At 41.6% G+C, this 26343-nt stretch overlaps 1 protein-coding gene and 1 long non-coding RNA gene across 9 annotated transcripts in view; one reads left to right on the forward strand and one right to left on the reverse strand.

Annotated features, from left to right (window-relative positions):
- thsd7ba (thrombospondin, type I, domain containing 7Ba) overlaps window positions 1-26343 on the forward strand; it is a 1047195-nt gene that overhangs the window by 933455 nt on the left and 87397 nt on the right. The window contains exon 23 of one of the 6 annotated variants that reach the window (XM_072258596.1): window positions 10520-10879. The exons of the other annotated variants lie outside the window; for them this stretch is intronic. Coding sequence (XP_072114697.1) covers window positions 10520-10570 — 51 coding nt within the window. The 3' untranslated portion in view covers window positions 10571-10879. Of the gene's footprint in view, window positions 1-10519; window positions 10880-26343 lie in introns of those variants that run through there. 6 annotated transcript variants of the gene reach the window in all.
- LOC140197946 (uncharacterized) overlaps window positions 1624-26343 on the reverse strand; it is a 33386-nt gene continuing 8666 nt past the window's right edge. Inside the window, exons 2-4 of one of the 3 annotated variants that reach the window (XR_011886064.1) lie at window positions 21231-21353; window positions 18749-18824; window positions 1624-9487 (exon numbers count right to left, since the gene is read on the reverse strand). This is a non-coding gene — a long non-coding RNA (uncharacterized lncRNA). Of the gene's footprint in view, window positions 9488-18748; window positions 18857-21230; window positions 21354-26343 lie in introns of all 3 variants that reach the window. The other 2 variants (XR_011886062.1, XR_011886063.1) reach the window with 2 other exon arrangements.

Below are 26343 nucleotides of genomic sequence, written 5' to 3' on the forward strand. Positions count from 1 at the left end.
AAATCTGTGCAGAACTTTTACAAATGAAAGCAAGAATTTATTAGTGACTTGGTTTCCATTTTTTAAATTGAAACCAAGCACCTCATCACCTGCAGTTCTTTTGGATAAAATACTTGAGAGAACAGAAAATTCATATATATCTGATATGTCCTGGAAAACATAATTGAGCCAGTATTTTGGTGTGAAGTGCAGGAAAAAACCAAAATGGATTCTGATTGCCTCTAAATGCTTTCATGGCCTGTATTCAGTCCCAAAACATAGACATTGAAGGGGATATATTGTTAAACTACTGGAAGTGTATTTTGAAATAATGTCTGGCAAGTTGAGTTGGGTCCTTTATTAGCAACCAACTAAATGTTGGAAGAACTTGTGGGTCAGGCAGCACCTATGGAGGGAAATGGGCAGTTAACACCTTAGGATGAGACATTTTATTTGGACTAAAAGATAGAGGAAAGATAGCCAGCATGAAGAGGTGAAGAGAAGTCTAGCAAGAACTTGTAAGTTATAGATGGATCTAGGCGAGAAGGATGATAGGCAGGGGAGGGGGCATCATCAACTCAGACCATGAGAGACCTGCGTCGGGCATTTTCATGACTTACAAGGCGCAGATTGGATGATATGCAGCTGAAGATAAAAAGAGTGAAAATAACAACAGAGGCTGAGAGGTGATAGGTGGAGGCAACAAAGACCTACAGATGATGGAATCTGATAGGAGAAGATCATATAAATTGCCGAGAAGATCACTGGAGTCTCTCTCCACCATCTTGACATTTGCCAGAAGCATCATATATGAAGGATTCAAAGCATTGTTGAGGATTCCTATCACTCATCCCACAATCTCTTTGACCCACTGCTGTCAAGAAGGAAGTACAGGAGCATCAGGACTAGGACTGCCAAACAGGGTAACAGCTTAATCCCCCAGGCAGTGAGTCTATTGAATACCCAGCCTCCACCAAGGTCTCATCACTGGGGCAATGAGCTGTTTACTGTTTTCCTGTGCGGTGCACTTCATATGCATTTTGAATTATAAGTTCCATATGCATTTTATATTATAAATTATTTGTGGTAGTATTTTGTTTTGTATGCTGTGTGTGATGTATTGTGGGTGCACCATGGTCCGCAAGACTGTTGTTTTTATTTGGTGCAGTCAGATGACAATAAACCTGAATCTGAAAGGAAGGGCTGCTTAGGAGGGATAGGGGACCCAGTCGAAGGAGTGTATGGTTGATGGGTAGATTGAGTGGGGAGAGACAGATAAAAAGGTGAAAGAAACAGGGAAATACGATAGGTACTGGAGAAACTGAGTAGATCAAGAGAGAGAAAAGGGAAAGGGGAGGAGCAGGTTACCTGAATTTGGAGAAGTCATTGTTCTTGTATTTGGGTTGTAGACTATCCAGGTGGAATATGTGCTGCTGTTCCTCTAGCTTACATTTAGGCTCACTCTAATAGTGGAGTCGAGGTTAAACAGGTTGGTGTGGGAATGGGAAGGAATATTAAAATGTGTAGCAACAGTATTTAATTATTTTAGAATCAGAATCAGACTTAATATCACCAGCATATATTATGAAACTTGTTAACTTTACAGTCACAGTACAGTGAAATACATGATAAAAAACTGAGTTACGTAAAATAAATATTAAAAGCTTAAGTTAAAATAAGTAGTGCAAAATAACAGAAATAAAAATGTAGTATTTTAGTAGCATTTACTAAACACTGGAAACAGAAATTAATAAAATGGCTCAGACCCATTACATGTTTTCAAAATATTCCTTGTAAACTTCAGAAAACCCTGCATTGGTCAACAAGAATCAACTAGTTCTGAACTTCCAAGTGCTGAATCCCACATGTCACTCTCCCAATCTCACATTCCCCTTTCTGATCATCATCTAGTTAATCAAATCATTATTTTTCCCTCAACCCAAGCATGCCACTCTTCCTATCATGATAACAATCTCCACAAATTCCAAATCCAGTCTCCTCCAACACCTGATTGCTATTCAGCCCCCACTATAGTCACCTTCTTCTAATCTCACCTCTAAACCATAGCATTTCCACCTCTGCAATCTGCCTCCTCACTCAAAGTTCAAAAATTCAAAATTCAAAGTCAATTTTATTATCAGAGTACATATATGTCACTGTAGCGGGTGTGCTACACACAGCGCTAGAATAACCACACGGAGTCGGTGAGTTAGAGTTGCGATGAAAGAGATTTATTTAAACTTCGCGGCCTGCTTTAAAGCCTTCCCGTTCCTGCCCTCCCTGGGGCGGGACTGCTGTGGGGAATGCATATTCCCAGACCCTTTCCGCGCGTGGGACTTTCCCCCTGCTGGTAAAGATGGCCTGGCGCCCTTTCTGGTGCCAGCCCTCTGCCTATGCGCGCTGTTGTGAGCCGGTTCGTGGGTGCCAGAAAGTGGGTCGCCACATCCCCACATATAACCCTGATATTCTTTTTCCTGCAGACATACTCAGCAAATCTACAGAATAGTAACCATAACAGGATCGATGAAAGGTCAGGTACAGAATAGAAGACAACAAACTGTGCAAAGCAAATATAAATAAATAGCAATAAATAACGAGAACATGAAATGAGAAGATCAGGAGCCTGAAAGTGAGAGCCCTGGCTGTGATAACATCTCAATAGATGAGTATAATTATCCTCTCTTGTTCATGACCCTGACAGTTGAGGGGTAGTATCTGTCCTTGAACCTGACGGTGTGAGTCCTGAGACTCTTGTACCTTCTACCTGATGGCAGCAGCGAGAAAAGAGCACGGCATGGGTGGTGAGGATCTTAGATGATGGATGGTTCTTTTCTATGGCAATGTCTCATGTAGATGTGCTCAATGGTTGGGAAGGCCTTACCCATGATGTACTGGGCCGAATCCATTACCTTTTGTAGTATTTTACATTCAAAGGCATTGGTGTTCCCATCGCATACCATAAATCAGCCAGTCAATACACTTTCCACTACACATCTAAAGAAGTTTGTCAAAGTTCTATCGAAGTTTCTCAAAGCTCCCTCATACTCCTGACAAAAAGGCAGCTTTGGCCTTTTACCAGAGGTTTGCTCCCGGCAACAAGCTAAACAGTTTGTTTGGATAAGAATCCAAGAGATAAATTTTGACAACTTGTATCTAAAACCTTTTCAACATCTGGATTCCTAGTCAACATGTCTCATCTAATTCCTGGAAGTGTAGAATAATTGTTTCATCAGATGTAAAAACAATTAACAGCAACCTACATTTAGATAGCAGGTAGTTCTTCGAGGCTTTGATGAGGAGAAGCTGCAGTCAGAGAAGGCAAAAAATAGCTGTAGGTGGAGGTTTTTTATTCCTCCTTCTTTACATTTGCCTAGTTAGGATAGTAGAGAGGCCAGGCAAGATCATGCAATGCTCCTCCTCCAGTGTCCCTGACAATTCGATCTACAAGATGTGTATCCAACTACTGGAACTATGTGATTAATAGAGATACAATATAAAGGGAAAGTAAAAGGCGCCAAGCTTGTCAGAGTTCAACCACTTCGTGCGCAATCGTTGGAGCTCAATTAACGGGGTCCTCTTTTCACCATTCAATCCCCTCCGACCCCCTCGACTCGCCGCTCGGGACCAACCATGGTGGTCGACCAGAGCACGTCCAGCACGTCCTTCCTCTTCGGGTCTCCTCCTGAAAAACCCGCCAAACCACACAGTTCCCAGCCATATGAGACAGAATATCATCCCCAAAAAGAATAGCATGGACACTCATTGGTCCATTTTCTCTCTTATCAATAATATAACCCAAACAAACAGGGAGAGAGAGAACTCCTTACATCGCAGTTATTATTACAGAAAAGCCATTTTTCTTATAACATAACAAAGAAGCCATTTTGTTAGCCTTTGCAGTAACATAAAAGAAGAAACCCCTTACATAACAAACCGCATTAGCGAGTTGAAGCTGGAACTAGATGAACTCCAAGATCATTGGGGATGCTGAGAGCTTGATTAATAGGACATACGCAGAAGTAGTTACACCCAAGGTGCAGGACACAGGAAAATGAGTGACAGTCAGGAAAGGGAAGTGGGGTAGAGGAGTCAGTGCGGAGTACCCCTGTGGCGACAGGTATATCACTTTGGATACTGTTGGGTGGGACAACCTAGCAGAGGAAAGTCGCAGTGGTCAGATCTCTGGCACTGAGTCTGGCTCTCTGACTCAGAAGGGAAGGTGGGGAGAAGAGGTGAGCTGCGTTGATGGGGGTTTGTTAATTAGGGGAACAGAAAGGAAGTGCTGTGGGCGAGAACGAGATTCCTGGATGGTATGTTGCCTCCCGGGTGCCAAGTTCTGGGATATCTTGGATTTGAGTCCTCAGCATTTTCAAGTGGGATGTTGAACAGCCAGAGATTGTAGGTACCGATGACATGGGTAGGACGAGTAATGAGGTTCTGCAAAGGGAAGTCAGGGAGTTAAAGGGAAAGATCTCCAGGGTTGTGATCTCAGGATTGCTACATACACAAGTGAGTACAGAAATAGGAAGATTATACACTATAAAATGTGACTAAGGAGGGAGGGCATAGATTTTTGGATCTTTCAGCTCTCTTCCAGGAAGGGTAGGACCATACAGAAGGGGCAGTTTGTACTTGAACTGGAGGGGGTCTAATATCCTAATGGGAAGGTTAGCTAATGCTGCACAGTAGGGTTTAAACTAGAGTTGCAAGGAGATATGAACCAGACTGCCAGAACAGTTAGTGGAGAGGTTGTGGAAGCAGATGTTGGTAAGACCTCAGACAAAGGCAGGTATCAAAGGGTTGAGCATGGGGCGACTAGTGTCCTGAGCTGCGTATATTTCCATGCAAGAAGTATTGTACGAAAGGCAGATGAGCTCAGGGCATGGATCAACACCTGGGATTATGACATTGTAGCCATTAGTGAGACTTGGCTGCAGGAGATGCAGGACTGGCAGCTCAATATTCTGGAGTTTCATTGTTTTAGACGTGACAGAGTGGGTATGAGTAAAGGAGGACGGGTGGTTTTACTAGTCTGGGATAATGTCATGGTAATGCTCTGCTAGGACAAACTGGAGAACACGTCCTCTGAGGCTTTTTGGGTAGAAGTGAAAAATTAAGAAAGGTATGACCAAGTTAATGGGCTATATTACCAACTATCCAACAGTTCTAAGGATTTAGAGGAACGATTTGTAAGGAGACAGCAGACTGTTGTAAGAATCATAACATTGTTATAGTAGGTGATTTTAACTTTCCACATACTGCATAAAAACATAGAAACATAGAAAACCTACAGCACAATACAGGCTCTTTGGCCTACAATTCTGTGCCAAACTCATAATTACTTTAGAAATTACCGAGGGTTACCCATAGCCCTCTATTTTTCTAAGCTCCATGTTCCTATCCAGGAGTGTCTTAAAAGACCCTATCGTACCCACCTCCACCACCGTTGCTGGCAGCCCATTCCATGCTTTCACCACCCTCTGCGTAAAAAACTAGCCCCTGACATCTCCTCTGTACCCCCTTCTTCCAAGTATCTTAAAACTTTGGCCTGTCGTGTTAGCCATTTCAGCCCTGGGAAAAAGCCTCTGACTATCCACACGATCAATGCCTCTCGTCATCTTATACACCTCTATCAGGTCATCTCTCATCCTCCGTCACTCCAAGGAGAAAAGGCCGAGTTCACTCAATCTATTTTCATAGGGCATGCTCTCCAATCCAGGCAATGTCCTTGTAAATCTCCTCTGCACCCTTTCTATAGTTTCCACATCCTTCCTGTAATGAGGTGATCAGAACTGAGAACAGTTCTCCAAGTGGGGTCTGACCAGGGTCCTATAAAGCTGTAACATTACCTCTCAGCTCTTAAACTCAATCCCATGGTTGATGAAGGCCAATGCACTGTATGCCTTCTTAACCACAGAGCCAACCTGCGCAGCAGCTTTGAGTGTCCTATGGACTCAGACCCCAAGATCCTGCTGATCCTCCACACTACCAAGAGTCTTACCATTAATACTATATTCTGCCATCATATTTGACCTACCAAAATGAATCATCTCAAACTTATCCGGGTTGAACTCCATCTGCCACTTCTCAGCCCAGTTTTGCATCCTATCGATGTCCCGTTCTGACAGCCCTCCACACTATCCACAGTACTGACTGGGTCTCCCCCACTGTGAAAGAACTAAATTGGATAGAGTTTGTCAAATGTGGTCAGGAAAGTTTCCTTAATCAGTACATAGGAGTCCCAATGAGAGAGTGTGCAATAGGGAATGAGACAGGGCAGGTGACAAACATTTGTGAAGGGGAACACTTATAGTGGACGGGTTGAATGGTAAAGCAGGTGGTATAATTCTGGTCCTATATCTTATGGTCTTAAAACATGATTTTTTTTGTCCTTCCTAAAAACCTAGTCCCACTCATCAGCATTCCTGTACTTATTGTCCTAATAGGCTTCTAGTATGATATCAGGTGCATTAAAATCTTCATCCTTGCTTTCAAATCCTTCCCGGACATCTGCCATGCTCATCCTTGTAACATCTTCCAGCAGTATAATAGCAGCACCGTTCACTCACTGTTTCCTCCTAATCAGCCAATGCTCTAACCATCCTAGTAACATTCCTGTAATATCACGGCCTCTTAAACTTGGTAAGTAGCCTCATATATGGCACCATGTCAAAGGCCTTTTGAAAATCCAAATATATAACATACCCTTTATCTATCCTACTTGTAATCTCCTCAAAGAATTCTAAAAGGTTTGACAAGCAAGATTTTCCCTTAAGGAAACCATGCTGACTTTGTCCTATCTTGCCCTCTGTCACCAAGTACTTCATAACCTCATCCTAATAATTAACTCCAACTCAAAGAGGTCAGGCTAACAGGTCCATAATTACCTTTTTGCTACCTTCCTCCTTTCTTAAAGAGTGGAATGACATTTATAATTTTTCAGTCCTCTGGAACCATGCCAGCTTCCAATAATTCTTGAAAGATCATTACCAGTGCCTCCACAATTTCTACTACTACCCCTTTCAGAATCTTAGGGTGCAGTTCATCTGGTCCAGGTGGCCTTTGTATCTTTAGGTCTTTCAGTTTTTTGAGCACCTTCTTCCTTGTAACAGTAACTGCACTCACTTCTCTTCCCTTGCACCCTTCTACATCTGGCACACTGCTAGTGTCTTCCACAGTGAAGACTGATGCAAAATATCCATTTCGTTCATCTGCCATCTCCTTGACTCCATTATTATTCCTTCGGCCTCATTTTCTAGCGGACCTATATCCATTGTCATCTCTCTTTTATACAAACTTCGAAAGATTTTTATTATCAACTTTGATATTTTTGCTAGCTTGCTTTTCATATTTCATCTTTTTCTTCCTAATGATACATTTGGTTGTTTTCTGTAGGTTTTTAAAAGTTTTTCAATCCTTTATCTTCCCACTAATTTTGTGTTTCGTGTATGCCCTTTCTTGTTTTTACAATAGCTTTGACTTCCCTTGTCAGCCACGGTTGTACTATTTTACCATTTGAGTATTTCTTCATTTTTGGAATATGTATGTCCTGCACCTTCCTCATTTTTCCCAGAAACTCATGCCATTGCTGCTCTGTTGTCATCATTGCCTGCATCTCCTTCCAATTTGCTTTGACCAACTCCTCTCTCATATCACTGTAATTTCCTTTACTCCACTGACATAATGCTTTGTTAGACTTTATTTTCTCCCTATCCAATTTCAAGTTGAACACAATCATATTCTGATCATTGGTTCCTAAGGGTTCCTTTACCGTAAGCTCCTTAATTGCCTTTGGTTCATTTCATAACACCCAATCCAGTATAGCTGATCCCCTAGCAGGCTCAATGACAAACTGCTCTAAAAAGCCATCTCTTAGGCATTCAACAAACTCACTCTCTTGAGATTCATTACCAACCTGATTTTCCCAATTTAATTGAATGTTAAAATTTCCCATGACTATCGTAACATTGCCCTTTGACTCATCTTTTCTATTTCCTGTTGCAATCTGTCGTCCCAGCTACTGTTTGGAGGCTGGTATATAACTGTCATCAGGGTCCTTTTACCCTTGCAAGTTCTTAACTTAATCCACAAGGATTCAGCATCTCTTGATCCTATGTTGCATCTTTTTAATGATTTGATGCCATTCTTTACCCCCCCTGCCTACCTTCCTATCCCTCTGATACAATGTGTAACCTTGGACATTCAGCTCCTATCTACAACCATCCTTCAGCCACGATTCAGTGATGGCCACAACATCATACCCAACAATCTGTAAAAGTGCAACAAGATCATCCAACTTATTTCTTTTACTCTATGCATTGACATTTAACACTTTGAGTACTGTATTTGCTACCCTTTTTGATTCTGCATCCCTAATGCACTGATACTCACCCTGCTGGCTGCAGTGTTGTCCTATCATCTGCCTACCCTTCCTGACAGTCTGACTGCACACTATCTTTGCATTTTTACCATCTCTCCTGTCCTGGGTCTCTTCACTGTAGTTCCCATCCCCCTGCCAAATTAGTTTAAACTCTCCCCAACAGCTCTAACAAACCTGGCTGTGAGAACATTAGTCCCCCTCGGGTTCCATGCAATCTGACCCTTTTGTACAGGTCATACTTCCCCCAGAAGAGATCCCAATGATCCAACAACCTGAAGCCCTGCCTCCTGCCTCAGCTTCTCACCAATGTATTTATTTGCCAAATCATTCTGTTTCTACCCTCATTGGTGTGTGGCACAGGCAGCAATCCAGAAATTACTACCATGGAGGTCCTGCTTCTCAGCTTTCTGCCCAGCTCTCTAAATTCTCTCTTGAGGACCTCCTTGCTTTTCCTTCCTGTGTCATTGGTACCAATATGTACCAGGACATCTGGCTGCTCCTCCTTCCCCTCCAAAATCATGTTTTGATTGAGTTTATGCAAGTTGAAGGTCAATGTTTAGATGTAGTTTAAGTACAAATTAGAATCATAATTAAGTTTATTATCACTATCTGATGACAGTGGGGAAGAAACTGTACCTAAATCATTGAATGTGGGTCTTCAGACTCTTGTATCTCTTCCCTTATGGTAATAACAAGAAAAGGACATGTCCCAGATGGTGAAGGTCCTTAGCGAGGCACTGTATTTTGAAGGTATCTTTGATGGTGTTGAGGGCTGTGCCTCTGGTGGGGCTGCTGAGTCTACAATCTTCTGCAGCTTCTTGCAGTCCTGTGCATTGGGGGGCCCATATCAGAATGCTCTCCTCTGTATATCTGTAGAGGTTTGCAAGAGTAATGACATGCCAAATCTCCTGAACTTATGATGAAGTAAAACCTCTGGTGGACCTTCTTTGTGAGCTCTTCAGCTGCACACAATCTTAGAGACCAGCAGCAATCTAGAGATGAAATCAAGTGATCTCAGGAATGTTGAGGTTTCTAGCCAATGCTCTCCTTGGCCACTTTGACAGCACCATCTGCTGATTGTGTGGTTCAGTCTTTGATCATTTCTGGGAAAAGAAATGGAGCTGATGGCTGGAAAAAAAAATAATGTTTCTGAAGATGGTAAGTCAAAGACAATAGATTCAGTCTTAGTATTTAGTTGGTGGAAATTACTGCTTATTCTGTGTTGAGCAAACAGTATGACAAATTAAAGCTGATGGAAAGGTTGAGGGATCATAGCAATGTAGAGTTCGTGTTAGCAGACTACAGTAGAAACCGGCTTTGTATTTATAGATGAGGTCCCCGAGGTAATGTAGCTGAGAAATTTGTTCAATCAACTCTATTGAGAGTGACACTGTGGGTGAGGACCCTTACTTAATGAAGTAGCTTAGAAGTGCTATCATAAGATTGCCTTAAGCATTTGCAATATCATTCATCAATTTTTCAAATATGAGGTGCAGCTGTATTTTAAACTTTGTGTAAAAAATGAATTCTCTACTATAACACTTTTTATACAAAGCTGTGCAAAATATTCAGTTTAGATTCTATATGGTGATAATGGTTATTATAAAAACACCGGGAGGTGCTTGAACAGGAAGTGCCATCCAGTTAAGCTACACGCATGCTGTTTTGAAAGTTCAAGAGAAAATGTTTCACAACTATTTAAAATAACAAACTGTCTTAGCACAGCATGAATGTTTTAAAAATTATCTGTTTATCTCACTGTGTTCATTTTGACAAAACAAATCCTTAATACAAAATGTACCCTTTCACAGCATTAATGGAGAATTTGGTTTTTCATTTCCTTTGCCTGAAAGGAGCAGGCAACTCTTTGAAGATAAGTTCGGTGTTAATTAGTCTTTTCACTGGGCTTGTACACTTTGCAGTTTTTGTGATACTTGAGTAGGCGGTGGCAGGGGTGTGGTTGTTTTTTTGTTATATAGGAGAAGCGGGGTTTTACAAGATTTCTCTGTGCATGGGTTTACGATGTACTTTCCGAGAATGCAACGTATTTCACCCTCTGCCTACATTTAGCATTGGCAGTTAAGTATCGTAAAGATTAAATGCATAATACTTTACTCTTAAAAGATCACAAGGCTAATGTGTTATCATTTCCATCTTTAGCTTTCTTCATTTTTTTTGTGTGAGGTGGCAGTTCAGCATGCAAGGAACTAATGTCACAGTAAGCGTGGGCAGAATTGAATCCAAACCCTCCTTTCAAATCTGAACAATTGACAAGCAGTGTGAAGATGCCTCTCCAAGTTAGCAGTCCCATGGATTTATTTTGTTATTTTAAATTATCTTACACTTCATAACTATGCCTATGATAAATATGACACAGAGCTAATTAGGTTTAAATTTGGAAGTCAAATTGTGGAAAGCGTATGTGTGAGAGTTTGATTAATATTAGATAAAGAATACTAAGTTCATTGAGCTTGATACTTGTATCTTTGTCATCTATACAATGCTGTAAAAATAAACTTACTTAATTGAATTTTCTGGTTTCATCTTGAATACTATGCTTATGCACCACTATTAGATTCATCAATATTAAATCTACTTCAATATGAATATACTTGGAATACGACAGATAAAGGGCAAACTAGCCATCCTTAGCAAAATTTAAAAAAAAACATAAAAGACATTAGAAAACATTCTTTTCTAACGTCCTGTGTTAAATACAATGTAAGGTATTACAGATAAACTTCCATTTTGTACTTTTGTCATTCAATTCCAGGATCATTTACGCTTCAGTACTACACTAACAATGCTTAATTGAAGTGTGCGGCTGACATCAAAAACATCCTGATCCCCAAAGAAAGACAACTTATCATAAAGCTATCATTCAGCCAAAGTCTTCATGTTATCTTGCCCATCATAGGTGGAGCATTACTTTTGTCCTCAGTACTTTTGGAAGTTCAACAAGTATGCTACAGTTTCTGCATCTGATCACCTCCTGGGAATGAATGCACAGTACATTAAAGAGAGAGGATTTATAAAAAGGAACATCAGGTTTGGAGATAAAGGTAGCGAATGAAAAGACCATGCAGATTTAGGATGCAAGTTAAAAAGTAACTGAGTGCTTTATTAAAACAAAGTGCTGAATTGATACTAAAATTTAATGAAATTGGCTAACTGAAATAAAAGCAAAAAATGTTGGAAAAATTTCTGTGGAAGTGAAATGGAGTTGAAGTTTCAAGGTTATCTTCAGCATAACAGAATTTTCTTTTAATTTTAAGTGGGTAACTATTCATTAAACTAATAATTAGATTATCTTTGTCATTTGACTGTATGCCAGTCTCACTAAAACAATCATGTCCATTCTTCCCAAGTATAAGAACCATTAATAGTATTATTATAGAACCATTAAAATGGCATTTTTGCAAGAGACAGGGTGAGAAGAGGAATGGTCCAGATAGCTGTGAGAGTCAGTAGTCCAGAATGCCATCCCCTTCTCGCAATTCCTCTGTCTCCACCGCATCTGCTCTCAGGATGAGGCTTTACATTCCAGGACGAGGGAGATGTCCTCCTTTTTTAAAGAAAGGGGCTTCGCTTCCTCCACCATCAACTCTGCTCTCAAATGCATCTCCCCCATTTCACGCACATCTGCTCTCACTCCATCCACCCGCCACCCTACTAGGAATAGGGTTCCCCTTGTCCTCACCTACCACCCCACCAGCTTCTGGGTCCAACATATTATTCTTCGTCACTTCCGCCACCTCCAACAGGATCCCACCACTAAGCAATATTTCCCTCCCCCTCTTTCTCTGCTTTCTGCAGGGATTGCACCCTACGCGACTCCCTTGTCCATTCGTCCCCCCCCATCCCTCCCCACTGATCTCCCTCCTGGCACTTATCCTTGTAAGCGGAACAAGTGCTACACATGCCCTTACACTTCCTCCCTTACCACCACTCAGGGCCCCAGACATTCCTTCCAGGTGAGGAGACACTTCACCTGTGAGTCGGCTGGGGTGATATACTGCGTCCGGTGCTCCCGATGTGGCCTTCTATATATTGGCAAGGCCCGACGCAGACTGGGAGATTGTTTTGCTGAATACCTACGCTCTGTCCGCCAGAGAAAGCAGGATCTCCCAGTGGCCACACATTTTAATTCCACGTTCCCATTCCCATTCTGATATGTCTATCCACGGCCTCCTCTACTGTAAAGATGAAGCCACACTCAGGTTGGAGGAACAACACCTTACATTCTGTCTGGGTAGCCTCCAACCTGATGGCATGAACATTGACTACTCAAACTTCCGCTAATGCCCCACCTCCCCCCCCCCCCGTACCCCATCCATTATTTATTTATATATACACACAACCTTTTTCTCTCTCTCCTTTTTCTCCCTCAGTCCCTCTCACTATACCCCTTGCCCATCCTCTGGATTCCCCCCCACCTTGTCTTTCTTCCCGGACCTCTTGTCCCATGATCCTCTCATATCCCCTTTGCCAATCACCTGTCCAGCTCTTGGCTCCATCCCTTCCCCTCCTGTCTTCTCCTATCATTTTGGATCTCCCCCTCCCCCTCCCACTTTCAAACCTCTTACTAGCTCTTCCTTCAGTTAGTCCTGACGAAGGGTCTCGGCCCGAAACGTTGCCAGTACCTCTTCCTAGAGATGTTGCCTGGCCTGCTGCGTTCACCAGCAACTTTGATGTCTGTTGCTTGAATTTCCAGCATCTGCAGATTTCCTTATGTTTGCATTTTTAAATAGAATGGAGAATCTCAGCCCGAAACGTGGACTGTACTATTTTCCATAGATGCTGCCTGGCCTGTTGAATTCCTCCAGCATTTTGTGTGTGTTTCTGTCTTACTTGTAGTGTGCTATGTATAATCAGAGGTCACTGCTACATTTTGCATTCTACAGCAGTACAGGAAAGGATTCTATTTGGGTATCAATGACTTGCGATAAACCCAGTTAACATTTTCCACCCTAACCTGAAAATATTAAGGTCTATTTGACCCAGCCGTAAATAATGTCTGCTGTCAAGAACACCCTACACTCTGATTGCAGTATTGTTTGTTGGAGGAGCATTAATAACACTGACAGCAGCTTCTAAAGGATGGTAGAAGAAGCAGCACTATTCTGGCTGAGAACAAATTATCTGTCTTATTGAAATGCAGTGCCTGAGGAGAATAAGGCTTAGGAGATAAGTTCTCATCGACTCCTGCTGTAAATTGTAGACTTTAGTACTCCATCTACAATAGCCTGTTCTTTACTAGTTGCAGTCAAGGTGACAGTGACAATTAACTTGTAAGCCACTAGCTTCCTTCAGGAACCTTTCTGCATTTGTGTCTACAACTTGTTCCTGGGGTTGCATCCATGCCTTATGCTCTCAGCAGTTTCTTAACACCGTTCAGGTAACCAATTAACATAAATGAACACACATGCAGCAACTTCATCTGTAAAAAAAATGGGAATTCTCTTTCCTGAAGGATAACAAATACTGAACAGGATAAAAAGAGACATGAAAACAAGAAAAAGACATTTATGTCTTAAAAGTGTGCCACTGTTCAAATAAATAACAGTTTGTCACCGTCACGATTCAACCTAACAAAGTAACCCTTCCTTTAGCTCTCTCAGTCCATATCCCTTGATTTCCTTACCTAACAATAATCTATTGCTTTCAAGAGAGAGCTAAGGATTGTGGAGAAAAGGCAAGCAGACCGATGCAGTGTGGAGTTTAACCATGATCCACTCACACAATTACAAAATAAGCTCACTGATAAATGAACTAATCTCATTCCAGCAGTTCAGTCTTGCTCTTTGAAGAAAGGAATTAAAATGAGGACAAACACTAAGTGAAGAAACAAAATATTAACAAGGGTCGTTCAAGCTGTGACTTATGTGGCATGGGAGGGATTCTCAGGCAATCGCTCGGGTTTTGTACTGAGGTAATATGGCATTTTAACAGCCTCTTCTGACCCAGTGAGTTTACGCTGTCCAATTACACCCATGTGACCCATTAACCCGCTAACCTATTAATCTTTGGAATGTGGGAGGAAACTGGAGCATGTGGAGAAAACCCACACAATCAAGGGGAGAACGTACCAACTCCTTACAGATGGGTGGGAATAGAACCTGGGGCACTGGTGCTATAAAATGTTTTCCTAACTGCTTGTACTACCTTGGTGCACAAGGCGACAATGTTAACTGGACATTGATACCCCAAACAGTATCCTTTCCCGTTCTACTGTAGAAGGTAGAACTGTACTGAAATACACCTTTTGATTTTGTATAGTTTATATTCTGTTTTTTCGCTCATTTTTTGTTGTTGAGCTCTGCGTGATGTTTTGTTTGGGAAGAAGGGTTTGATGTTTGATGTTATGCTTTGGGTGCTTCTTGTTTCATGACTGTCTCTAGGGAAGATGAACTTCGGGGTTGTCTACTGCATATTATACTTGAACTTTTGAACTTTGAACTCTTAAGTATAGTCAGTAGATGATCTGTTTCACTCCAGTTCTGTGGTTTCAAAGGTGGCTGATACGGCCAATGTGCCACCTACTGACTGACACAGATAGAAGTGGGTTGATAGTTAGAGGGGGAAAGTTGAGAAAACACTTTCAACTGTTATCACTGCTGTCTTGTGTAGACCCAGCAAAGACAGTTTTGTCAGTGGGGATGTTGGATTTTGTTCAACGAAACTTTGAGCACATACTTTAATCATCTCCTCTACCCTCCCAGTAATCTGTTGCTGTGAAACGCAGCAATGAAAAATCTACAAGAGTTGTGATTGTTGGCCTGTTGGTGGACCTCTGTTCGCTTTCCAACCACTATTGTTTTTTTTAAGAATATAGATAATTATGACCTTTTGCAATGTTTTCACTGCTTTAGCCTCTTGAGTGGCACTTTGTAGCAAAAGAACGAGAGCAGGTAATCATATTCTTCGTGACTGGGCGCTCTCCATGTCCTTGCAATTGTGTGGGATCAGATATGGGCAGTACCTGGAGAAGAGAGGATGGTAGGTAGGAGGAAGGGAAGGATGATGAGGAAGGGAAGAAATAAATTTTGTCTTTATATTGTCAAGGGCAGGCTCAGAGCCTGGTGAGTATGAATGGAATTGCTGTCCCTCAGAGAATGAGGTATTCTGTATTTTACGTGGAAAGACAAGGACAGCATTAAGAGGGTTCCTGATAAATGATATGAAATTTGATGGAGTTGTAGAGAGCTAGGCAGATTGCCAGGGGATAAAACAGTGTATAGATCTTTTAGAAATTTGAACAGAGAAATGGCAGATGGAGTTTAATCTGGACAAGTGTGAGGTGATGCATTTTGAGAGATCAAATGCAAGAGAAGAGTATACAGTAAATGGCAGGTCTCTTAAATGTGTTCAAGTATAGGGACATAATGTGGCTCAAGTCCCTAGCTCCCTAAAATGGCAGCACGAGTGGATCAGGTGGAGGTGATTAACATGTTTACCTTAGTTTGTCAGATATAGAAGTTGGGCAACCGAGTTGTAGTTGTACAAGACTTTGGTTAGGCCACATGTGAAGCATTACATATGTTTCTAGTCACTGCACTATAGGAAGGATATGGAGACTTTGGAGAGAGTGCAGAGGAGGTTCAGTAGGATGTTATCTGCATTGATTCGTTACTTGGGTTACCTTCCTTAGAGCACTAAAATTTGAGAGGGTGACCGTCAGAAGTATATAAAATTATGAGGTCAAAGATGGGATAGATAATCAGTCGTTTCCCAGGGATGAGTTGGCGAATTGTTGAGGGCATCAATTTAAGGTGAGGGAGAGGGGAGGATTGAAGGAAATTGTCGAAGCAAGTTTTTTTTTCCACAGAAAGTGATATGCAGCTTGAATATATTGCCAGGGAAGGTGATCAAGCAAACATGACAGCCAAATTTAGGGGACGTTTGAACACGGGCAGAGACATGAACAAATAGGGAATAGAGGGATATGGATTATGTGTAAACAAGTGGGTTTAGTGTATCTTGATCAGTACAGTCATGAAGACCCAAACAGCTGGTTCTTGTGCTCTGCTGTTCTACATGTGTTCAATGTTTGCAGCAACCAACAGCTGGTATCTGGCTGCTCCAGTCAAAGGCATGAGAAGGACAGAGGCTAGATATTCAGAATTCCTCAGACTGTTTCCTCTGTACTTTATTTATTTTTTATTTAGAGATACAGTGAGGAATAGGCCCTTCTGGCCCCTCAAGCCACACTGCCCATCTACCTCTGACAATCCCGATTTAATCCCAACCTAATCGTCGGACAATTTACAATGACCAATTAACCTACCCAGAGTGTCTTTGGACTGTGGGAGGAAACCGGAGTGCCCGGAGAAAATCCATGCATTCCAAAGGGAGGATGTATACAGATGCCTTACAGAGGACGCTGGGATTGAACTCTCAACTCCAACACCCCAAGCTGAAAGTGTCACACTAACTGCTACACCACTGTGGCACCCAGTAGACTAAGCACAAGTGAATGATGTAATGGAATGTCATCCAGTTGACTGGATAAGTGGAACTCCAGAAGCTCAATACAATTTAGAACAAAGTAGTCTCCTTGGTTGGTGTCTGATCCGCCATTCTGAATATTTCCTTCCTTTGCATTCTGTGCCTGATGATGGCTGTCTGTGCCAGTTACAAAATACTGTGGTTCATCAAGCTTTCTCATGGAGTACTTGCCAAATTCCTGGATCTCTGCCAGAGAGAAAGGCAAAGATAATGCCACTAGATGATCCTGGCAAGGCTTTACCCATCACAATATGACATCACCTGCCAGAAGAGTAACATAAAATGGAGTTCTGCTTTGGAACTAAGTAACATGATTTGAAATGAAAACAAAAACCGCTGGAAGCATCTAGGAGCTCAGTGGAAAGAGAAACTGAGTTAACTAGGAGCCATTTCTGGCCTGAAACGTTAACCCTGTTTCTCTTTCTATAGATGATGACCGACCATGCTGAGTTTCTGACATTTTCTTCTTCTTCCAGATTTCTGGCATCTTCAGTGTTTCTTTACGTTTTCAAGTAATGTGATTTTCGCTGATTAACTGCAGAATATCTGTTTTTCAGTGCATCTTGAAATTGATGAAACCTGTGTGGGTTAATTGCATTTGTTCTTTAAAATTTTCCCCAATAATTTCCTGTAGGCGCTAATTGAGGACAAGCTCCCAAAGTAAGCTAATTAATTTTCATTCTTTTGAGAATGTGGTGAGCAATTACACAGGAGAGAGGCTGCTTCCAGCCCACAAGAGGCCTGTACTACAACAATGTCAATCTGGCATCTATTAATTAATTTCTGCAGCAGCGTTAATCATTTCTGTGAATAGTTTCTAATGTTTCCCATTACTTTAGGCTATATACAGTATGTACAATTTCATGGAAAGCGGAAGACTAAAGCATTGTTAGAGTCTTACATTTCAAAATATATTGGAGCCTTTGAAGGTTTGAAACAAAAAAAAGGAAGTTAAAAACGTGGCCTCAGGCCTGCATAATCAGTAACGTAAATTAGCTCCACAGAAAGAAGAATCCCTCATTGATGTAACTTCTCTTTTCAATTGTAAGTGATGATTATTTTACATTTATATAAGCATTTCCATATCCAAAAATAAAGAGACTGTAGTAGAGAGGTAATGTTATTGTGATCAGAATAAGTGATAATCTTGAGAAGAGTCTCGGTCTGAAACGTTGACTGTTTACTCTTTTCAATAGACGTGGCCTGGCCAGCTGAGTTCCTCCAGCGCTGTGTGTGTGTTGCTTTTAATCTTAGTGCTGCCTCTTCTCCCCTTCCTGTTGTTATTCTCCTTTCCCATCTATTTTCCACTAAGAGCCATTCTGTGATTTCAGGAAGAGAGGTTACAATAGGGTGGAATGGTAGCATGGTGATTAGCACAATACCTTAGAGTACCATTGCTCCAGGTTCAATTCCCGTCACTGCCTGTATGTTTGTATGTTCTCCCTGGGACTGCATAGGTCTGCTCAGGGTTCTCTGGCTTCTTCCGACAGTCCAAAGTTGGTAGTTTAATTGGGCAATATAAATTGTTCTGTGGTTAGGTTAGGATTAAATCTGGGGATTGGAGAATTAGGATAAAATTAAATTGGAGAGCACCAGATGGGCCTATTCCACACTATGTCTCAATAAATAAATAAATAGAACTTTGAAACTGATTCCATCAGCTTGTAAATCAGTGTCCAGTTAGAAGCAGAGCTGAGAAAACTTCAGTAACATCCTTATCACTGAAGTTGGGAAAAGTCCATCATGACATAATTAATAATCGGAAATTCTAAGCATTTGCAAAGCTTCCAGTAATCTTATACTCCTACCCTTGGGTGGCATGACAATGTAATTGTTTATCTCGCTACCTCACAGTGCAAGAGACCTGGTTTCAATCCAGACCTTGAGTGCTTTTGGTGTGGAGTTTGCATGTTGTCCATGTGAGTTTCTTCCGGGTGCTTCGGTTCCTCCCACATTCCTAAGATGTGAAGGCTGGATTAAAAATTACCCCTAATGCATATACAAATAGAAGGTTAATACAAATGTGGTAAGAACTTAAAAAGCAGGATTAATATAGAACTCATACGGTTGATTGACCACGTACTCAGTGGGCTGAAGCTTCTATTTCCTCACTGTATTTCTGAAGCAAATTCAAGCCATCTTCTATTTCAGCAAAATTCAGCCATTTGGGGTAACAAAATATTAACCACCAATAATATTTGATTTGTGCATTTATGTCTGGGGTCACCCATTAGTGGAAGTAATCCAACCTGGATTTGGCCTTAGGCATTGGGAGCAACTATATCAGGAGGCTCTTCTGCATTGCTGCTGACAGTTATCTCCTGTACGTGTGTTACCAAAGTAACATTTTGAAGCGTTGTATTAGCAGTCAGAAGACATATGCTGTACATTGCCTCCAAGGGGAAGAACGTGTTGAAGCAAACACGCTTTATTGTTTGACATTGTCATCTGGTTGGCCTGAAGCTGTGTGCAGCAAGTGTTCTATGTGGCAGATTTTATTGAAGCTGCTTGAAAGACTTAAACCACTGTAGCTGAAGGCATAATTATTGAGGGGATAGGAAAAAATAGACAAGATTGTTGTCCCACATTCCCAAGTTATGATATTTTCCTGCATTAAAGCTGATTAAGCAACTCTCAATTGCATCAGCTTTTTTAAAAAATTTGCTACCTCTTTATTTCTTTCTGCTCATCTTTCAGAATATCTTGATTAGTCTGGTGCACAATGATCTTCTCTGCTATACAGGATTTTATAACAATCATGAACCTTTAAAGATTGCATTGAAGATTACCCTAGATCTTTAGGCACCTGCAGCATTATTTTTATATATATGAAGTATTTTTCAGTTGACAATTCTGAGAAAAAGTCAGAAAAAAACAATTTAAAAAGATAACCCAGATATTTTAGAAAATAAGTAATCAATAAATATATTTGGATATAAAAACACTGCTTTATGTATCAGTCATAATTCATAGAGGCTGCAAAATGGTGCAGTCAGTGAATCAGTGAATCTTCTGCCTCAAATCTCCATCTGCCTGGGTTCAGTTATGATCCCTGGTGCTGTCTGTGCAGAGTTTGCATGCTCTCCTTGTGACTCTGTGTGGGTTTCGTCCCTGCGCTCTAATTTACTACCACATCCCAGAAACAAACAGGTAAATTAATTTATCATTGTAAATTATCCGTAAATTGATTTAGAATCAGGAAGAGCTGTTGGGGCTGGAGAGTTAATGAAAAAGTGAGGAAAATAAAATTAGGTAGTTAGGACTTGTGTTAATAAAATGGATGCTCAATCACTGGCATAGACTCCGTGGGTTGATGAGCTGATTCCTGTGCTCAGTAACTAAGGTAATAAACTTTATGCCATGAGACTTGATTTAACCTGACTACAAATACATGCCAAATTGACTTACTGTATTTAAACTGGTATGCCATGTAACACTATTATTTCTTTTCTTGGCTAAAAGATATTTGAATATGATAGTCATGAACATAGATTTTCTGTAAAAAAAAATCTCATTTAAAGCTCAGTCCTGCATTTTGATAATTTCGAAATACCAACAGCGATACTAGGTGTTAAGTTATTTGGAAGACTTAATCTCATTGACCAAATGTAGGTAATTCTTAGGCAGGTCAAGGGTTAAATATGTCAGTGCTAATTTCATCTATGTTAGAACTCCTCCTGCTAAAGAATAATGGATTAACAACAATAGCAGCCAACGTGATGATTTCATGTTGAATGTGCTATCTTCCTCATAAATCAGAAGATAGATATTGTAGGAACCTAAAAAGGATGAGACCTAGATCAATTTTCAGATGTAATGTAATATATCGATTTTAATTCATTATACCCATGAAGATGGCAGTGTCACTTAGCTGCTTCCTGAATTACTTGTTATCTGCTCAATCGTTTCATCAGGAGTCATTTGTGTTTGCTAACAGATTACAAATTTACAGCCAAAACATAAAGTAGCCTACGCTCAAAGTAGCATCAAACAATTAGTTGGAACTCTGTCTTTTGGGTAAGGGAAAAAATGAATTGTGAAGTGGTTTGTATAACATATGAAGTTAATAGCTCTGGGAAACAATTGCAGAATCAGTAAACCAATGAAGAGGGATCATGATAAACTCTACTAATCCAATTCTGGTCTCAAAAATTTGCCTCTATCAAGGAGGATTATTAACACAATAAAGGTTGATGATCTGTATTTAATGACCCACTCTTTTAGAAGTCTGCTTATAAAACTTATACTTCTGTTATTAAAATTATATTATTAGAAATATTGATACATCCTTAAAACTTGATTTTAGATGGGTACTTTGCATGCTTTGCAGATATGACTATTAAAGCAGCTATACCATACAGACCTTTGAGGACTTCTTCAATCACCCATTTCATCTTTCTGCATTGTCCAGCATCCTTAGATTCTGTCCACTCTGAGGTCATCATCTTAATCTATAAACTTAGGCCTTTTGATTTCCATGTTGTTTCTGTGTAATATAATAATATAATCCATAAGAGCTTGCAGTAAGTGGTGAGTCAGTCACATTCACCGCTGATCTTCAATAATAATTTGCACATACATGTTTATGTAACTGACAAACTTGTTGGGTGAAATCAGGTGTAACCTCAGTGACAAACTTACTGCTTTGCCAGATCCTTTCATAATATGATTTTGTCGTAAGGGAAAGATAGGGTAAGTTCTGCCAACAAAAATACTGAAACATGACATCCTGATGTCAAATAATTTTGACACAAGAGATTGCGCAGATGCTCAAAACCTTGAGCAATCCTCCCAGACCTGATGAAGAACCTCAACCTAAAATGTTGATTCTTCATTTCCCTCCATTGATGCCATCTGACGTTTTGAGTTCCTTCAGCATTTTGTGTGTGTGCCAAATAACTTTGAATGCCTTAGAATATTTCCGGTCATGTAATTATTGAATAATCATTCAAATAAGAAGTTTTGCTTCCTAAACATGTAAAAACTGTTGACAATGTATTTAAATATTCATGTAGTCATACAACATAGAAACTGGCCCTCAGACTACACATCAGTACTGATCATCTTAACTATCTATACTAATCACAGTTGCCTGCATCAATTCCATATCCCTCTAAACCAGTGGTTCTTAAAGAGGGCGTTATTGTCAACCCCACCTCCAGCTGTAAATTACAGGCCTAATTTAAGAAATGAGTTATTTATTATAAAAAACTCGTAACTGTGCCTCAGTGCCTCATAACTGATTACAACAACCACTATTCACTTCATCTCTTGCTAACCCATCATTCTCTTAGACCAGGGTTCCTTCGATTAATGGTGGGGGTCCATGGAATAACAATGGTTGGGAACCATTGTCTTAGACTTTGCTCGAAGCACATTATAGTTTTTGAAAAACAATGTAACACTTCTGTATTTGGCATATCATGAGAAATCTGGACTGAAGAAATTGTGTTATTTCGGTACCTAGCCCACACATTATTGCCATTAACTTCTGTGATACATTGGTAGCTCGTACGATTCCCCTGTTCTAATCATGCAGTAACACAATTTTTATTGCGTCGGTGCGGGAGCAAGGGGTGCTCGAGGTCGACAGACGACTGGAGATCGGAGGATCGGAGGATCAGCCATTGTAGGTCGGCTGAGGAAGATCGAGACTACCTAGGCATTACCTGAGGAGGAAGGTAAAACTGCACAGGCACGGGTGACATCAGTGTCGAGCACGGAGTTTAAAAAGAGGCTCACTTTCAGGTGCGGGCAGCGGAGTGTGCGGGAGCAGAGTGCTGGGCTTTGGCTCAGTGGGCTTCGGCGTAAGGGGGTCTTTGGTGAGAGGTAATCAGTGAGCCTGAGTACGTGCTTGCTGAGGAAAAAAGGTAAGGTCAGTAGGTACTTTTTCATTTGTTCTGATTAATCTGGGATCAGGTAATGGGGGAGATAGTTAGAGCAGTGGTGTGCTCCGTATGCAGTATGTGGGAGGTCAGGGTCAACGCAGTTGTCCCTGATGACCACACCTGCAGAAGGTGCATCCAGCTGCAGCTCCTATCAAAGCGAGTTAGGGAATTGGAGCTGGAGCTGGATGAACTACGGATCATTCGGGAGGCAGAGACAGAGATAGATAAGAGTTATCGGGAGGCAGTCACACCGAAAAGATGGGTGGTAGGCAACTGGGTGACTGTCAGAAGATGGAGGGGGAGCAGGCAGAGAGAGCAGAGCACCCCTGTGGCCATTCCCATCAACAATAAGTATACCGTTTTGGATACTGTTGGTGGGGATGACCTACCAGGAACAAGTTGCAGTGGTCCTGTCTCTGGCACTGAGGTTGGACCCTCGACTCAGAAGGGGAGGAGGGAAGAGAGGATGGCGGTAGTGATAGGGGATTCTATAGTCAGGGGGGCAGATAGGAAATTTTGTGGGGGAGATCGGGAGTCTCGGATGGTATGTTGCCAGACCTCCCTGGTCCCGGGGTCCGGGACATCTCAGATCGGGTACAGGTTATTCTTGAGAGGGAGGGCAAGAGTCCAGATGTTGTGGTCCATGTAGGGACCAATGACGTGGGTAGGGAGAGTGAGGGGGTCCTGCGTAGTGAGTTCAGGGAGTTAGGTGCGAAGCTGAAGGGCAGGACCTCCAGGGTAACAACCTCAGGATTGCTACCTGTGCCACGTGCGAGTGAGGTGAGGAACAGAAGGATTATACAGATCAATACGTGGCTGAGAGGATGGTGCAGGAGGGAGGGCTTCAGGTTTTTAGATAATTAGGCTTTGTTCCAGGGAAGGTGGGATCTGTTCCGACGGGACCGTTTACACCTGAACTGGAGGGGTACTAACATTCTTGCAGGAAAGTTTGCTAGTGCTGCTTGGGAGGGGGGGTTTAAACTAAATTTGCAGGGGGCAGGGATCCAGAATGTGAGAGAAGATAGTGAGATGAAGTATAAAGGACAGGTGGGGACTGCACGGTTCCGGAATATTAAGTGTGAAGTAGAGAAAGGTGAGGCGGAACGAGTGATAAGGAGGATACATGTGCAGAGGGATGGTCTGACGGAGCATGGAGTTAAATGTGCAGAAAGAGTAAGTAAATTTAAGAAGGACAACAAAATTCAAGGGGCGTATAGCCCGGTGAGAGTTCGGGGAGCTGGGTTGTGCACAATAGGCAGCGATTTAAACAGAGAGAGGAAAAATGGGTTAAGCATTCTATATCTGAATGTGCGAAGTGTCAGAAATAAGGCAGATGAGCTTGAAGCTCAGGTGCGAATGGGTAACTATGATGTTGTTGGGATAACAGAGACATGGCTGCAGGGGGATCAGACCTGGGAATTGAATGTACAAGGGTATATGTGCTATCGAAGGGACAGAAAGGTAGGCAGAGGGGGTGGGGTGGCCCTGTTGGTGAAGAATGAGATTCAGCCCCTTGCAAGGGGGGACATAGAATCAGGAGAAGTAGAGTCAGTGTGGATAGAACTGAGGAACAGTAAGGGCAAAAAGACCCTAATAGGTGTTATCTACAGGCCCCCAAACAGTAGCATGGATATTAGTTGCAAGTTGAATAGGGAGTTAACGATGGCATGTGGCAAAGGAAATATCGCAGTAGTTATGGGGGATTTCAACATGCAAGTGAACTAGGAAAATCAGGTTGGTACTGGACCCCAGGATAGGGAGTTTGTGGAGTGTTTACGGGATGCATTTTTCGAGCAGCTTGTACAACAGCCGACCAGGGATAAGGCTATTCTGGATTTAGTGTTGTGCAATGAACAGGATTTGATAAGTGATCTTGAAGTAAAGGAGCCATTAGGAGGTACTGACCATAATATGGTAAGTTTTTATCTGCAAGTTGAGAGGGATAAGGGCAGATCAGAAGTGTTAGTATTGCAGTTGAACAAAGGAGACTATGGAGCCATGAGGGAGGAGCTGGCCAAAGTTGACTGGTCGGATATCCTAGCAGAAAAGACAGTGGAACAGCAATGGCAGGTATTCTTGGGAATAATGCACAAGGTGCAAAATCAGTTCATCCCCTGGAGAAAGAAGGATTCAAAGGGGGGAAAGTGGCCACAGTGGTTGACAAAGGAAGTCAGATATAGCATAGTGTTAAAAAAGAGGTATAACAGAGCTAAGGTGAGTGGGAAGACTGATGATTGGGAAATTTTTAAGGAGCAACAGAACTTAACTAAAAAGGAGAAAAAATGAGGTATGAACGCAAGCTAGCTAGGAATATAAAGGAGGATAGCAAAAGTTTTTTTAGGTATGTGAAGAGAAGGAAGATAGTTAAGAACAATGTTGGGCCCTTGAAGAATAAATTGGGAGAAATTGTTATGGGAAACAGAGAATTGGCAGATGAATTTAATAAGTACTTTGGATCTGTCTTCACGAGGGAAGACACAAGCAATCTCTCAGATGTATGGATGGGCCAAGGACATAGGGTAACAGAGGAACTGAAACAGATTGACATTAGGAAGGAAACGGTGATGAGTAGACTGATGGGACTGAAGGCTAACAAATCCCCAGGTCCAGATGGTCTGCATCCTAGGGTACTAAAGGAGGTAGCTCTGGAAATTGCGGATGCATTGGTGATCATTTTCCAATGTTCCTTAGATTCAGGATCAGTTCCTGAGGATTGGCGAATGGCTAATGTTATCCCACTTTTTAAGAAAGGATGGAGGGAGAAAACAGAGAACTATCGCCCTGTTAGCCTAACATCAGTAGTGGGGAAGATGCTAGAGTCCATTATTAAAGATGAAATAGCGGCATATCTTGATAGCAGTGATAGGATTGGGCCAAGCCAGCATGGATTTACCAAGGGCAAATCATGCTTGACTAATCTATTGGAGTTTTTCGAAGATGTAACCAGGAAGATAGACGTGGGAGATCCAGTGGATGTGGTGTACCTTGACTTTCAGAAGGTACTTGATAAGGTACCACATAGGAGATTGGTGGGTAAAATCAGAGCTCATGGCATTGGGGGGAGGATATTGACATGGATAGAAAACTGGTTGGCAGATAGAAAGCAAAGGGTGGCAGTGAATGGGTGTTTCTCGGAATGGCAGATTGTGACTAGTGGGGTGCCACAGGGCTCGGTATTGGGACCTCAGCTGTTCACAATTTACATCAGTGATTTAGAGGAAGGCATTGTGAATAACATCAGCAAGTTTGCTGATGATACTAAGCTGGGTGGCAGTGTGACATGTGATGAGGATGTTAGGAGAATTCAAGGTGACTTGGATAGGCTGGGTGAGTGGGCAGAAACTTGGCAGATGGCGTTTAATGTGAATAAGTGTGAGGTTATTCACTTTGGGAGCAAGAACAGGAAGGCAGATTATTATCTGAACGGTGTGGAGTTAGGTAAGGGAGAAATACAAAGAGATCTAGGAGTACTTGTTCATCAGTCTCTGAAGGTGAATGAGCATGTGCAGCAGGCAGTGAAGAAGGCTAATGGAGTGTTGGCCTTTATTACAAAGGAAATTGAGTACAAGAGCAAGGAAATCCTTTTGC

Source organism: Mobula birostris, chromosome 5 (assembly GCF_030028105.1).
Source record: "Mobula birostris isolate sMobBir1 chromosome 5, sMobBir1.hap1, whole genome shotgun sequence".
NCBI lineage: Eukaryota > Metazoa > Chordata > Chondrichthyes > Myliobatiformes > Myliobatidae > Mobula > Mobula birostris.